This window comes from Eschrichtius robustus, chromosome 3, assembly GCF_028021215.1.
Source record: "Eschrichtius robustus isolate mEscRob2 chromosome 3, mEscRob2.pri, whole genome shotgun sequence".
Classification (NCBI taxonomy): Eukaryota; Metazoa; Chordata; class Mammalia; order Artiodactyla; family Eschrichtiidae; genus Eschrichtius; species Eschrichtius robustus.
The window spans coordinates 119,086,115-119,102,021 of record NC_090826.1 but is presented as its reverse complement, the minus strand read 5'-3'; the positions used below and the strand labels follow the sequence as shown (position 1 = coordinate 119,102,021).

Below are 15,907 nucleotides of genomic sequence, written 5' to 3'. Positions count from 1 at the left end.
ACCAACGTTACTAATGACTCCGAATCTGATGGCAGCTCTGGTCCCTCTCTGAAGAGTGTCTGTATGCACACCCAGCTCTGTCCCCTCCTTGATGGGAGAGGGCTATGGACCCCAGGTGGACGCTCTGGTGGTCACTTGCATTTCCTCCCTGCTTCCTTCTGACGGGGACGGTTGCACCTTTGCACGTGATGTTGATGCCCTGAACCAGACATAGGTCTGGTTGCAAGAGGGACACTTCCACAGCAGCCAGCCAGTCAGAGGAACATGTGAGGGCACATCCCGAGAGATCATTTCCGCCCAAGGTCTCGTGCTGGAGATCTGTCAGCAGTGCCCATCATCCTCATGTCTCACTCTTCCAGGCTCACAAAGCAAAAGGCCAATGCTCTCCGCTCAACAAGGCAGCCTTCAGAAAAACCAACCACTCTGCATCAGTCAGGAGAAAAAAACCAAACCAGCAAAACCAAACCAAATCATTTTATTGTGTAGTTTCCTTCTACCAGAAGATTACTAAAAATATAAATATAAAATCTCTAGAAAACACTTGGAATAGCTCTGTAATATTCTTCTTTCCCCAAACCGGGGCCAACCTCTTTGTTCTTTAAAAGTTGATGGACTGCATGAATGTCTTCATATCACCCACATTCGTTAACACAGATACATTTCTCTCCATGCAGGGGAATATGCCACCTTCCTGCCAAGTTCTGGAAGCTCACCTTGCATCTATCAGGGTAAAACTATTGCTGAATATGGGGATACAGGACAGTGGGTAACAGGGAGAGAAAAAACTCTGTGGCCCCAGCTTCCTTCTGTTGGACATAGAAGACAGGCCCTTCATTTCTCCTCAGTACCCTGTCCTTGAGCAGACTGGGCCACCCGAGGGTCAAGCTTCCGGAGAAGTTGGATTCACCATGAGGGGTGTGTCAGGGGGGTGACTGCAGTCACGGGCAGGTCAGGTTGTTGAGATGGACACGGGAAGTCAAGTGGGGCTTTGCATAGAGAGCTGGTCCGAGCCGGGGCCCTCAGCAGGACAGAAGTCGCTGTTCCTACTGGCCTCTGGGCAACACTCAGCCCTAGCACCAGGCACTCCCTGTCGCATCTATAGGACCTGATTTTAGCCTCACAGAGCTCCCCCACCCCGGTAGCAGCAGCACCCCTCCTGCAGAAGGATGGCTGAGATGGAGATCGCAGAGAGGCCACCCAGACATTGAAGCAGGGTCCCACAGCCCCTTATTTGGTACTAGGCACGAGTCTGAGGAACACTGGGGTCACCCTGGCCATGGTCCTGGGACAGCCTGATAGGATCCCTGGGCTAACCCTGGGTCTGAGGGCCAGGACCTCAGCAGCGGCTGGGTGTGGAGCGGAGAGCAGGGTGCTTAAGCCTGCCCAGGCCTGCCACCTCTGCACCTATGGCTACAGTATCACCCGGCCAGAGCCACCCTGGTCTCTGGGAGAGGAGCAGCCCCAGAGTGCAGGAACCTGGTAAGTTTCCCGTCAGAGAAGCAAACCGAGCTTCTGGGACGGAAGCGCAGATGAGAGCGGGCTAGCTGCCAGCACGTGGGTTTAGTTCTCTGCCCCCAGCTCTGGGTTTTGTGCAGAACCCCAAGCCATTCTGGGAAAACTCACAGGCCCCCGAATGCTAGTCCTGAGAACTTCTGAGCATCAGGGTCAGATATCAACATCTTTGTGATATTCCTGGAGTATGTCAGGACCGACTCAATTCAGTAACAGCCTTCCTCACTTCACCACGGCCTGCAAGGTGCCTGGCGTGCCTGGACCCTCCTGAGGAAGATGAGACAAAGCTTCACTCTGAGAACGCAGGGTAGGAGAAAAGGCAGCGGGAGAGCTGTGGCAAGGCCCCCGGCTGCAGAAGCAAAGAGGCGGGAAGGGCACCTGCATCCTGGTGGTCCCCCGAGGCTCCTGGGTCTGCAGGAGTTAGCTTGGACATTTTATAAGGCAGAGGTGGTGGGGAGGGGAGCAGGAAATAGGTGATGAGATGAAGTGGGCAGTGAGCTCCGGGACACCCAGAGTGGGAAGCCGAACAAAGAATAGAAAAGGGGAGGCGGCAGGAGTCACAGAAGAACTGAACAGCCCACTCTGGCCAGATGTGCTACTCCCAGCCTTCTCCCGGGGACCCAGCCACCTTGCTCAAAAAAAGGCATGTTCTCTTCTTGCTGCAAAGGCCCCCAGGGTTGGGATCACCCCCCGACAGGGTCTCTTGGCCACAGGAAAACAGCATGACAGGACCCCTGGTGGGAGACAGGAACACAGACGTGGGTTAACCCAGGACGGCAGAACCAGTGGGGTTGTGTGAACTGTCAATCCCTCACAGAGACCCCAGAGGCAGGCAGGTAGACAGCACCTTCTGTACAAGAGCGGAGCGCCTCCTACTTAAGGGCGGCCTGCTCCACAGTTCCTACCACATTCCAACCTCTCACACTCCTCACCTTGCTTCTCGTACTTACCATGCCTAGACCCTAGAACTACATCACATCACGCTGTGGAAACCCCGAAAAGCTGCTCTGAGCCCTTACGACTACTCTTTCCCCATCCCGTTTTCACTGCCTTCCTCACTACTGCTCTGGGTTCTCTCGGGACCAGCTCCCTGGATGCCAGGTTCCTGGGCCCTCCCCGCCAAACAAGATCAGAACTTGCTCTGCTGCTTCTGCCAGGACCTGCCTAGCCCTGTCTTCACAGCAAGGGAAGCCCGGGTCCCTTCTTCTGTGCAGCGAGCCCGAGCGTAGCTGGCTGCATCATCTTGCCCAGTGCCTTCCACACTCCCATGCCGGCAGGCGCTCTCACTGGCTGACTCTGTGCCCTGCCTCAGGCTTGATGAGACACACCCTGTGAACCCGGGCTGTCGACAAGGCTGCCCAAGGTCTCAGGTCCGGTAAGCATTGCCCCCGGCTTGCATCCACACGGGCAGAGGCGAGGTAACAACCCGAGGCCTGTGCTGTCTTGGGACCAGGAGAAGCTGTGGCTGGGCTGTGCTCAGGGTGTGCGGCTTTCTGGGCCCGGGCCTATCATCAAGCCAAACCCGTCATCCCTCATCCAGCCTGATTCCCCCGGAGGCAGGAGGCCTCTGGCCCCCAGGGAGGAGAAGAAAGGAACCAGGAGGGCATGGGAGGAAGAAGAGCAGGCAGCATGTGGGAGCCAGGCAGAGAGAATACCCTTCATCCTGGACTGCTGGCCCTGCAGGTCAGTGGGAAGCCAGGGCAACTTGGAGCAGAGGTGCCCTAGTATCCAAGGGCTGCAGCCAGCACGCCGAGGAGCTGGGATGGCACCCGAGTCCTTTTGCCATTCCACGGACGGACTCTTGACCTAGGACTACGCATGGACTTTTGGCCCTGCAGCAGCCCGTGTGGAAGACTTGGCTCTCCTGAGCCTTGTGCAAGCAGGACAGACAGCAGGGTGGAGCTGGGGCAAGGGCCAGGGTGCACGGTGGAGGAGCGGGCAGAGGGGAAGGGGCTCAGCAGGAGAAGAAGAAGCTCTACTCAAAGGACAGCAGGTCTGGGTGAGGGCCCTCGATGTCAAGGCTGGAGGTCCGTGCCCGAGGAGGCGGGCTGCCGTCCTCCGGAGACTCAGCCAGGCTGATGGGGCTCAGGCTGAGCTTGAGGCCATTTCTCTCGATGAGGCCAGGGGAGGAGGCCCTTCGGCACTCAGTCACCTTTAGCTTCGGTTCGTCCTGGTTGTCCTTGTGGATTAGGTCAGGTACCGACAGGGAAACCTCTGCCATTGGGCAGAGCCTCGCCCCTGTCCACCATTTCCATGACGGCCTCTGGCTGTGAAGCATCTGCTGGGCTGGGCTGGGCAGTGGGAGGGGAGTCCTGGGGCTGCCCAGGTGACAGCTCTGTCCCATACTCCAGACTGCTTAGGACTGGCTGCGATGAAATCAGCATGTCCTGGGTGGTCTTCAGGGCCCGAGGGGTTCGCTTCCTGGTGGTAGGAGGCGGGGGATCCAGCCGAGGGAATGCTTCTTGCAGGGCTGACCTATAAGGTTGGTGACATGACTTGACATAAGGCTGGCAAGACACCATGCTGCACTTTCCACTCACCCACCCGGGAAGCGCTTTTCGCTCTGGGCTCTCGTTCTTGGTTTAGCGTGCAAGTCTTGGCAGTTTGAGCACAAATGGCTTTGGGCCTGTCACATCCTCACTCGGTGTTCACAACAGCACAAAGCGTTAACACTGGGACCACTGGTGAACTGCGTCACGTCAGAACCTATACAATAGCCCTGAAAAGTGCATCCCCACGTGGGGAGTGTAGGCGTCTACAACGAGGCTGGACGTGGGAGGGTTGCCAAAGCAGAGGCTCCTCTCTCCCCTGACCAGTGGCTTCTGCCAGACGCCGGCTTCTCCACTACCGACAGTCAGGGGAGCACTTCTCAGGTGTGGCTGGGTGTCAGAATCCCCCCCGGGGAGCTTCCGGCAATACCTGGGTTTGAATCCAGCCCTGCCAATTACTAACTCTGTAACCTGAAGCTCCTCACGTGACCTCTCTGAACCTGCTTTACCTGCAAAATGGAAATAATATAATTTATCTCAGAGGGCTGTTTCAGGGTTAGGTAAAATAATGCAGCTGAAGCATAGCACAGTGCTAGGACGTGACGGGCACGCCGTAAACTTCAGCCACGGTGGGAGAGTGGAAGCCGGCTCCCACAGACATGGCCCGATCCTTCAGCTGTTCTTTATGTGACAACCTCCGTCCCCACCCCAAGGCCATTCTCCCCTCTAGACACTACAGTCTGTCGCAGGCCCCTTCCAGCGGGTCCAGACCCGTAAGGATGTCAGGGCGGGCGGGAGAGGTGCACTCACCTTCCGTCGTCCACGTCAGCCCCGCCGGCCAGCTGGGCCCCTGCGGTCTTGTTGACCTCCATCGTGCCCGCGCTGCCCAGGCTCGAGGGCTCTTTCCTCCGCAGGAAGTCGTTAACTTTGGCCCCCATGGCTTTGCCCAGGTTCTTGAGGTGCTGGCTGCTGCCCAGCCACAGTCCAGGCCCTCCGGGCTCCACAGACCCCAGGGCGGCAGAGCTGGGGGCCGCAGGCCTGGGCAAGTGGGCGAAGGAGCGGCTTGACTGGAGCTTTGGAGTGAGGGTTGTGTTCAAGTTCTCAAACATGCTGTGATCGACTACAAACAGAGAGGGAAAGACAGAGAGCCGGTGAGGAGAGGGGAGGGGGGCCTTCAACCCCATCGCTCTTGATCTTCTCCTTATACCACACCCACAGCTTGTAACTTCATGAGGCTTTGGCAATAGTCAAGAGGGAGGCAGCAAAGACACTCTTGAACCTTCCGATCCAGTTGTTCTGATGGGATGTGGGACCAGAAATTCTAGTTCGGCCTCACCCAGGTTAATCAGTGATGAACTCTAGCCACAAGGAAGCTAACTTATCCCTTTAAACATGCCTCCTTGACTCATGGCTTCACCCCTTACCTTGGGGTCACCAGGCCCTTTGAAGTAAAGAAAAACAAGGATGAAGCAATGAGATGTGACATTTTTACACTGCCATGAGCACATGTGGGGCTCTCTGAGTCAGGCGCTGGGGTAGAAGCTGGTGGAGGGATGGCAAGTATGAGGCTTGGAGTTGGAAGCTCCCTGCTAAAAAGCCACATGAGTAGCACGTTTTCTCCAGGAAAAATGCTCACTTCTCTTGGGGGTGGAACTTGGGAGGATGGGACAGCTGCATGCAGAGAGGTGCTAAGTGGTGCCTCAGAACCAGTTCACGCCAAATGGACAAGCACTTGGTGCCAAGGAAGCAGGAGGAAGCTGACAAACACCAGCTCGCTTAATCCTCACAAGCTAGTAAGGTGGGGCGTGGTAAGATTTCTCTTTATAGAGGAAGAAGACGGGGCTCAGCGTAATGAACTGCTGGGCCCGAGGTCACAGCCCAATTACTGGCACGGTGGGAACTAGAACCCAGGTTTTCTCACCTAAAGCTCAGGGCTCTTGCCACTACTTTTCCTGCCTTGCATGGAATAAGCGCCTAAATACGCCTCGTGCACAGTCTGCCTCCCAGGGATCTCTGTTCGGCTGGAAAGATTAACTCAAAGGGCTGGGAGGAGACCCACTGGGTTGTAAACACTTGCAGGGCAGAAGCCATGTCTCACTCATCTTTGTGTCTTTAACAGCTAGCCGGGGTGTGGCACATAGTAGGTGCTCAACAAATATCCTGAAATGCCAACCCCATTTGCAGATAGAGAATTGTGGAGACCAAGACCACAGGGAGCTCCGAGGTCTGTAGTTGGAATGGCTAGAGCTCAGGGCTCTAAGCTGCACTGTCCACACACTTGCACAGAGGCAGCCTCTCCCCACCAGGAAATCTAGCTCAGGCCTCAGTGCAGCCAGACCCACTCTGGGGCCTTGGAAGCAGGCTTGAGGTTGCTGTCCTTACCAGCTACTCCAGATATTTTGTCAGTCTCAGAGGAGGAGAGCGATTTGGTCATAGGCTCTGCTCCTTGTCAACACCTCTGCTAAAGTGCCTACTCTAGCCGAGCCTTCCTAAGAGTAACTGAGGTTAGGGTATACCTTTTCTTCCGCTTAACTTTTGCATAAAGCAATTCTCTGCCCTGCACTGCTGAGTCCTAGGCACTGGGGAGCATTTCTCTTTATCGTGGTTTTATGCAGAGATATCCCTTCTGAGCCAACTACCTCAATAAGCCATATGCTAAGCGTCTTCGGGAGGCAGGAGGAAGCTGTGAGAGGAGTGGAGATCTCCCCCTGTGATGAACCCCACAGCCTTCACCTCTGTAACTGCCCCTAACCCACGTGCGAGAAAAGCACCGCTGCAGGGGACATGCCAGGAACTCGATTAGAACATCCCTGGGACACAGGGCACAGAGCTGACTGGGTCAGGCTGCCTGGGTTCCAGATGTAGACCCACCACATTAGCAGGAGATCCCGGCCCATCCCACAACAGGGGTATCAACTCTTGAGTCTTCTCCTGAGAGTGTAAACCTTGCCATGTCATCCACTTTTGCATAATTTACCTATCATGTCCCATATCCTTCTAATTTTTCTTTAATCGTGAACTCTGCAAACTAGCAGAGAAGCCTTTGGAAACTTAAGCATTTAATGATTTCCCCCCAAACCAGAAAGTATTGGGGCCACCATGAAACTAGAGCAAATGTTCAAGAGATATATGCCAGGGAAGAAGGCCAATCCCTACCACTTTCGGGCTCACATAGTTCTCTGGCTGTTTCCTTACTGGTTTAATGTGAATTTTCAGAGCAGACACATTCACTTCTAAAAGTGTAAGTACCAAAAACACCTGGCAAAGTGACTTGTAAATTGTGAGCCCCTTTGATTATAATTATTGAAGAAACACATTCTAAGAAACATAAATAACTTTTGGACTAAGCACCATTTTAGATTTCCTGTACTTCTTGTTTCTCTACCCTTCAGGATGTATACACTGAATTCTTAAGTAATTTAAAAATAGCTCATCATATACTCTCTTCATAATTCTCTTAAGTCTTCTGGTAAATACATCTTGTCTTTAATAATAAAATAAGTCCCTTGATGGGATGAAGCATCTTAAGTGACATTTTTTGTTTATAATGCTCAGCATAGGGCCTTGCACAACAGTAGGCATTTAATAAATTAATTGAATTGACTTTTGATATGAATACTTAAAACTGACTGCATTATGGGCTAACATCGTAGAGAAGCTGTTCCCCAAGCCTTCTTCCATTTACAAAAGCCACTCAAAATGCCCTCCTCCAGGAGTGGTCCACAGGGGCTCTTGAGGTCAGGCCAGGAAAAACTGCCCTTCTCTCCAAGGCAGGACTCTGGCTGGGGCTCCCTTCATCTCCACATCTGAGGGATGTGCAGCGAGCCCTTTTCCTGCTGAAGGCGCTAATGACCCCACACTCTGTCAGGACGGGAGGCTTGGTGGTTCAGAAAATAATGGTGATGGCAGAAAGAAAGGTGACTGGATCCCAACCAGGTGGCCCTCCTAACAGCACCCCCCAGCATGCACATAGCCAAGCAGAGGGGAGCATCTGGGGCCAAAGTCATCCAAAAGAAAGACAGTATCTTACCTGTCCGAGAAAGGGGCTCGGAAAGCAGGCGGGAAACAAACGAGAGAGAGACACATTTTATGTAGTGACCGACCATTTTGGGAGTGTCACCTCCCGTCTCAGTCACCAGCAACAGCACACCAAGAGGATACAGTATGCAAGACAGGGGTACTGCTATGAGGAGTGTAACAGACCTGGATGACCAGGTTCCCATACGCTTTGTAATAAACCAAAACAGAGCCGTATTTTAAAAATTCTACAAACAGGCGCTGAGGCAGCCTCCTGTATTTCCCCCAATATTTTGAGGCCCCTTTACATTAAGTATATCTGAAGTTCCTAGCTGGCACTGGGAGGAATGGAATGGGCCAAGGCAAGATGAAATTCTAAGTTTTCTGGATCATGTGTGCATCACTCATTTTTTTGCTGTCTCGTTTCCAACATGTGAATCCCTAGATTTTAGACGAGAAAGATGTTCATTCATCCACTCCAACCGTCTAAATTAACAAAATGGGAAAAGCAGGTGGCAGAGAGGTCTGCCTAATACCACACAGGGAGATAACGGCAGAGCAGGGGTTAGAACTCACGTAGGCTGACTCCCAGACCCATCATCTTTCTCTACACCATGACGGCCAAGTGAAACTGCCAATACCCTCAAAGTTGCCAAGGTACATGGCGTCAATTTACATCCTAACACGTTCTAACGTTCCAAACCAGGCTATGAAGGAGGTACATGAGATCTCATTCTCCACACTGTCCTGCAAATGTTTAAGTACTGTGAATAAACACAGACAGGAAGACAACTCTGGAATCTCATATGCACATGCTAACACACTTGCTTCACACACTGCGAGGGGAGCCCACTGCTGATTACGGGCTGGGCCAGACCTTTCCGACCCAGCACAAACATACCCACCTTTAGACCTAAAGCCCTGTATGCATCTAGTCATGATCATCTAGAATGGGGCACCTTCAAGCTCATCTTTCAACCCTCTAGCAGGCTGGCCATGACAAAAGTGAAGCAAAGAGAAGAGGCTACCTTGCCACTCTGAGTACACAGCCTTACTACCAAATTGCTTATAATGAGCAAAATGGTGTTGAGTAAGCCACCCAACTATGTTTTAGTCATTTGCTAAAAACAGACAGCACCAACCACTTAAAACAGTATTTGGTCCCTATTCCTAGGACGTACGTATTGAAGTATTTAGGCACAAAGGGGCATTATGTTTGTAATTTACCTTCAAATACCTCAGAAAAAAAAAATGTATACACACATAGAGGCAGAGAGGGAGGGAGGGAATTGATAAGGCAGATGGAGGAAAATGTTAACAATAGGAAAATCTGGGTACAGGGTACATGAATGTTCTCTGTACAAATTTTATTTTTGCAGCTTTTTATAAGTTTGAAATTATTTCCAAAGAAAAATGTAAAAAATATACCCCAAACCAAAAAAACAGAAACTAAGGTAAAACAACAAAAACATCTGGTGACAGAGGTTAGGCAGATGAAAAAAGCAAAGAGGTCATTAAGAGAGGACAGAGGATCCCAGAGCTGGGGGTGGTGACAGCAACGACATGGAAAAGGGACACTAAACAACAGAGGGGGTGAATAGACAACATCGCTCTCAGGTCTCCACTACATTCCTCCCTCTCTCTGGGTATCCCCAATCAGGACAGGCCACAGAAGAATGACAAGTGAAAAACATCTTTTAAATTTTTGTATCTTGCTTGCTACAGACCCCATCCATCTTTGAGAGGGATAACCTCCCCTGGCGAGTAGATTCATGTGGTCCTCTTGTGATGTCAACTGAGCTCAGAATGTTTATTGCCTAGACAACCCAACCAGCCTCTTGGGAGCAGGTGTGTGTGATCTCCATACACTTCAGTAGTCAGAATATGGAGAACTTCTCACTCCTCAGCATTTCTGAACCTCGAATCTCTTCCTCTGCTCTGAGCACTTTTCCTGATATCACGTCCTCACGTGCCACCAGCTTGCCAGGTAAACTCTCGTGCCACTAGGGCCACAAAAATGTGGTTTTCTGAAGCTTGTTAATTGAGTACTCTACCAGATCATGTTACAGGACCACGATTTAGTGAGAAAGTCAAATTACACATGGGGAGAAAATAATTTTTCAAAATGCTGCATACATGGTAAGTAGTTCCTGCTGTGTATTCATTTCTTGCAAGGGAAGGATGGGGGAAACATTTGTTGTCAGGCTTTTTTCCCCCTCTGAATCTGCATGAACCCTCAAAGTGACAGTTTGTCTAAGTAAGCAGTAGGTACTAGTTTCAGCCCTGTTTTGAAACCTGGAGAAGATCTAGACTTATCAATCCATCAGAAGGAACCTAAGGGGGGGGGGGTGGTAACTGATGAGCCTATCATGAAATAAAGTTGAATGTTCTGAGGACTTGCTATTCAAAGCATGGTCCATGGACCTGCAACACCTGGGAGCTTCTTAGAACAAGGCAGAATCTCAGGCCCTACCCCAGACCCGCTGAATCAGAATCTGCATTTTTAACAAGATGTCCAGGTGATTCCTACGCACATTAAAGTTTGAGCAGTGCTGTCCTCTGAAGTGGTTCTCCTAAACATCCATTTGCCTATACACAGGACATCTGTATCCATCTGTTTCCCAAACTGAGCACAGCTACTGCTCTGCGATTTGAGACAAGTATTTAACCCAAGTATTAGCAACCATCAGGCAGCTGGGGTCCACCTGAACACTCTCTGGCTGTGGGTGGGAGGCGTTTTAATTGGAGAAACGGGCTTCTCGTCCTCAAAGGGATCTTGTAACATAGCTACGCGGTCCGCGACCAGACCCCCTCCTCTGGGCCCTCCAGGGACCCAAAGGCTGCAGTGCAGAGTGAAAACACACACACACACACACACACACACACACACACACACACACCCTCCCCCCCCCCCCCCCCGCAGGAGGGTCAAGAAAGGGGAGGGCCAGGCAGAAAGCTGTCATCTGGTCCACATCTTATATTCTTCTTTTGGAGAGGACCTTTCCAGGGTCTCAGTGAAACCAGCACCCCATTTGGAATTCCCCAGGAGGTCATCCAGAATAGCTCTGCCTATGTGGATGCCACAAAGGTCATTATTTTGCTTCAGTTTTGCAGTCCCTTAAAGCACCAAGGTTGAACCTCTAGGTAGGTCTCAGGGGGAGGGGTCCCAAGAAGAGGATGCCCAACCTTGCTCAGCTCACCAGAGTGTTTCTTCTGTAACCCAGGCATTGCAAAGACGGTGTTTCCCACTGAGGCGTCCAGCCCAGCCCAGGCCCTGCTACCCCAGCACCAAAGCAGCGCTCTCCGGCATGGGGTGCACAACACAGTGTTCTCACCAGGTGAGGCCTTCTCTGACTCAGGCGGGCACATGTGAGAAGCTGGGGGAACAGGGGCTGCTCCCCTAAGGGCAGGGTGCCTGTGTGTGGGATCGCCACGTGCTGCCTTTCCCCCTGTAGTCTCCTGTCCGGTGCTTCCTTTAGCAGAGACCTGCAGGTCTGTAGAGTCCTCTGCTTCTCCTCTCCTGTCTCTCAGGCTGATGGAGAACAGCACTTTCTGCCTGACTGGGCTGTTGCAGGCAGACAGTGAGGCTGGAGAAACGGCCGCAACCAGTGGTGGTAGAAAGCGGGGCTCTAGGAGGCCAGAGGTCTGGCTGTCTGCTGAGCCACCTGTGTCTATCCTCAGAGGAGGCAGAGGAAAGGTGTCTGCAGGGAGGGATGCACCTGACAAATGCCAAGGCTTAGTTAGTCATTGCAAGGGGAGTCTCTACCCAGAGATCAAACTGCTTTTCTCTGGACAGCAGGAAGGAATGCCTTAGACTGCTCTCCCCACCCCATCCTCTGCCTGCTCTCAGAACTGCACTCAAGGAGGGGCAGAGGTAACCTGAGGTCCTGCCTGACTACCTGCCTTCTTGCCCTTCTGCTTCTCTGCCCGGCCTCCAGCCACCCCAGGCCTCACTGCTCTCTGCCTGGCTCGAGGCTCAGACCCAGCCCTTTCCTTTGCAGACTGCATCTTGGGGGACCCCCCAAACAGAGAGCAGCTGAGGTGGAACTGCACCATCTACCGGCCCTGGTTCTCCCCTTACAGCTACTTTGTATGCAAGGACAAAGAGAGCCACCTGGAGACCTACAGCTTCCCAGAGGTGCAGCGGGACGAGGGCAGGGGGGACAACTGCCTCCCAGAGGACACGGCTGAGAGCATCTGCTCGTCCTCTTCCTCCCCAGAGAACACCTGCCCCCAAGAGGCCACCAAGAAATCCAGGCACGGCCTGGATTCCACAGACTACATCACATCCCAGGACATCCTAATGGCCTCCAAGTGGTACCCGGCCCAGCAGAAAGGCTACAAGTGTGCGGGCTGCTGCCGTATGTACCCGACGCTGCACTCCCTCAAGAGCCACATCAAGGGGGGCTTCAAGGAGGGCTTCAGCTGCAAGGTGTACTATCGCAAGCTCAAAACCTTCTGGGGCAAGGAGCAGAAGGTCCGGCCGGGAGACAGGCTTTCCTCAGGCAGCTGCCAGGCCTTCAAGTAGGGCTGCTGGGTGGCGGCAGCTGTCTTGTTAGCGGACAACGCTTCAGGGAAACAGGGGATGATGCCTATTTATGTCTCTACAGAGAGGCCAATAAACCAAAGTTAGTGAGAGCCTTCTGTCAAGTCTGAGGTCACCCTGTACCACCTGTGCTTCTCAGTCCCTGGTCCCCATCGCATTCCCCTTCTGCTACCAGTTGCCTAGCAACACCAGGCCCATCTCCCTGCCTCTCTCTCTTTTTTTTTTTTTTTTTGAAAGACAATACCCAAAGTTTGAGACTATCTTCTAAAATGGTGGTTTTCAAAGTGAGGTGCTCAGACCAGCAGTGTGAGCAACCCCGGGGAATTTGTTAGAAATGAAATTCTCAGACCTACTGAATCAGAAACTCTGCAGGGTGGGCCCCTCAATCTGTGTTCTAATTGCCCTCTAGGTGATTCTGATGCAGCTCAGGTATGAGAACCACTGCTCTAAGACCCTGGCCTTCCTGTTGGTCCCTCTGTGATTGGTCCTTGCCCTGCACCGTGGGAGAGCTCACACTGAGGGAGAAGGGTTGAACGCCCTTTCCTCTCGGTTCCACCAGCAGAATCTCTGCACAGTTTGAAAGCTTCTTAGGTGTTAGATCTTCTGAGGGGTGGAACGGGGAGGACAACATGCCCCACGCATAAGGCAGAAAAGAGGCAAATAGGGCTGGGGCCCATTCCCACCACGTGTACCATGATCCTTCATTTGGAAGGGACATCTCTGGCTGAAGCAGAACAGATCATTTTTGACCCAGGGGGCATCTTTACATGGCTCTGTTGAGTCATGTCTAAAAAGCCCGGTAAACATGTGAAAACACTGCTTCCTAGTACCAAGAGATGTCCCAACAGACAGCCCTGATCCTTATTCCATTTCTGAGCAAACCTCATAGCCAACTCTGACCCAGAAAAATGGATGAGCGTCGAGGGTGCAGCAAGGACATCGGTTCTGCCCATTATGTGGTTAAAGAAAAAAGAGCTTATGTTTGATGGTCTTATTTTTAGGCCTTATTTACCTCTCACTTCATCTCCCTAATGACTCAGTGGGCCCCTTCACTGCAAGGGGGCATTTCCTTTCAGGGACCCTGGCACCAACCCTCCCCTTGTCTCTGCTTCCCCACTGCTTGGCCAATGGGTTGGGGTGGAGGATCTCCCCTTACCCTTCCAGTGGTCACATAGTTAAGTCTTCCGAAGCCCCACTTTATAGTTCGGCCAAGCTGCTTCTGCTTATCACTGTTCTGCTAAAATATCGTTTGTGGTTCTTTTGTGAGAGACAGGCTGGCTCAAACCCCCATCACACACCAGTCCTGCACCCACTGCCCTACTCCTCACCCCACTCTTTCCCCCACCCTCCAGCCACTAAGTCAGAGTCCCAGAGTCTACTTGATTTGCAGGCTCCAACTGGCCTGGGAGCCAGGACATGCAGGGTCCCACCCACTCACTGGGGGCGGGGCAGGGTGGTCTGCAGGCAGCCCTGACATTATTCCATTGCTTCCAGGGCCCGGCTCCCGGAGGGTGCAGATGAGTGACTCTGGCGAGTCTTTAGTCCTCACTCTGACCTCCTGCTCTCCTAAATGGAAAGGCCACCGGAGCCCCCAGAGGCTTCTCCCTACGGACGCTGCTGTGCACGTGTGTCCCCTTGACAGGGCTCCTGAGGGAGTACGAGGAGGGGGACACGGAGTGGACTTGTCACAGCATGGTCTGTGGGAGGGCCAGGCGAGGAATCACTCCTCATCTGGTCTTTCTCCCTCTGCCCAGCCCTCACTCCCTCCTCCAGGGCATCCACATCATGGGCACAGAGCACAGTGTAAAAAACAAAAAGAGAGAGAACGCCATCCAAAGGCCAGGGACTGAGCCCAAGGGCCACAGCACATGCTAATCATGGCCTGGCAGGTGCGAGAATTTAGCGTTTTCTCCCTAAGGACAGGGTACTTTCCACCTTTCACATTTAACGTAGTGTCATTATGACCCCAGGAGCTTTCTCAGTACAGAGTTCTGAATAGTTTCCGCACAGCAGAAAATGCACGCAGAACACAACTGCACTGAGCAGCACAAACACGGCCTCCCCCTCCCAGTTAATTAGGGGGTAAACTGTTCTGCACCCTGGGCCACTGCCAGGCATTCTGCTGGGTGCTTCTAAAATACAATCTCATCTACGCTTCATTATAGCCTTATGTGGTGCGTTGTATTCCCATTTTACAGATAAGAAAATAAGGCTCGGTTCAGTTCACTCAGCCAGAAAAGGGCAGAGGGTATATGACCCTGGTTGATCTGACCCTCCAACTTTCCTTCAGGCCTGGCCTACCACCAAAGTATCAGGTTTAACAAAACCTCTGCCTTCAAAATGGTTATGCATTCCAGTCAGGGGAGCCTGGTTTTCAAGATGTGGGTTCTGCGAGATCCTACAGCTCCATATTTCTCTACCATCCCTCTCTGCCAGCAACCCTCCTCCCCTTTCATTTCTACTCCCTGCAGGAAAGCCCACATCTCAATGAGTCAGGACTCCTCTGCTGAGCTGTGTTTCGGCGACACCATAACCCTTCTAGGCAGGTGTGGGAAGAAAAGTCTGTTTGCCTCCAGTATGGACATTCCTGGAATGGGCCCATCCAGAAACCTACCAACTACATATTTCAGACATTTAGTCGGGGAGTCAGTGAAATTTTATAATCTTGATGATCTTAATTATATGTGAAAGTATCTATGATGTACTTTTTCAAGCACTCAAAACTTGCTGCCGCCGCCAATATATTCCAGTGATGTTTGGAGTTTGAAAAGACCTGGGGTTTGGGAGAGTCCAAAAAAAAAAAAACGGGGATAGCCTAGGCATTACTGACATTTTGGGCTGGATAATTCTTTGTGGTGGGGCTGTTCTGTTCATTGTAGAATATTTAGCAACACCCCTGGCTTCCAACCACTATGTGTCAATAGCCTCCTTCCGAGTTGTGACAACCAAAAATGTCTCCAGACGTCACCAAACATCCATCCCTTGGGGGAGCGAAATCGCCCTTGGATAAGAACCGTTGGTACAGCCCGATCCTGCAAGGCTGGTCTGAATAAACTGCCACTGAAGACTCCACCTTCCCCCGCTCCTTGAAGGAACACACGAGTTCTTTCTAAACACCACACACCCTTGGGAATCGTGCGTCACAGAGCTGACGCCACCGGGCTTGGGAAGTTGGGAGGTGGGTGGGGAGAAGGAGCAGGTAGAATAGAAGAGGCAAGAAAAGACAATGGAAAAGCTTTTAGAAATAAGAAAGGTTTATTTAGCAAAAGCCACTAGACTAGTGACAACATCCAGGGAGTAAGTGCACTTACATGAACAGAATCTTTTCCCAGAGAGTTGATCC

The 15,907-nt window shown here is 52.1% G+C and overlaps 2 protein-coding genes across 2 annotated transcripts in view; one reads left to right on the top strand and one right to left on the bottom strand.

Annotated features, from left to right (window-relative positions):
- Positions 1–459: 459 nt before the first annotated feature.
- The window catches only part of LOC137762788 (carboxyl-terminal PDZ ligand of neuronal nitric oxide synthase protein-like), a 315,104-nt gene continuing 299,656 nt past the window's right edge, over positions 460–15,907 (bottom strand). The window contains 3 exon segments of the mRNA XM_068541164.1: positions 460–3,727; positions 3,729–3,987; positions 4,812–5,121. Coding sequence (XP_068397265.1) covers positions 3,488–3,727; positions 3,729–3,987; positions 4,812–5,121 — 809 coding nt within the window. The 3' untranslated portion in view covers positions 460–3,487.
- On the top strand, positions 9,888–12,546 carry SPATA46 (spermatogenesis associated 46). The gene is made up of 3 exons (XM_068541165.1): positions 9,888–10,005; positions 11,243–11,356; positions 12,020–12,546. The coding sequence occupies exons 1-3, from the start codon at positions 9,903–9,905 to the stop codon at positions 12,544–12,546; spliced, it is 744 nt and encodes a 247-aa protein (XP_068397266.1). The 5' UTR covers positions 9,888–9,902.

What these genes read in the sequence shown, in the direction of transcription:
- SPATA46 (XM_068541165.1), top strand. Translation starts at nt 9,903, where the DNA reads ATGGAGAACTTCTCACTCCTCAGCATTTCTGAACCTCGAATCTCTTCC. An exon ending in ACGTGCCACCAGCTTGCCAG is followed by an intron (nt 10,006 to 11,242) that starts GTAAACTCTCGT and finishes TCTGTAACCCAG; the next exon opens with GCATTGCAAAGACGGTGTTT. An exon ending in CAACACAGTGTTCTCACCAG is followed by an intron (nt 11,357 to 12,019) that starts GTGAGGCCTTCT and finishes TTTCCTTTGCAG; the next exon opens with ACTGCATCTTGGGGGACCCC.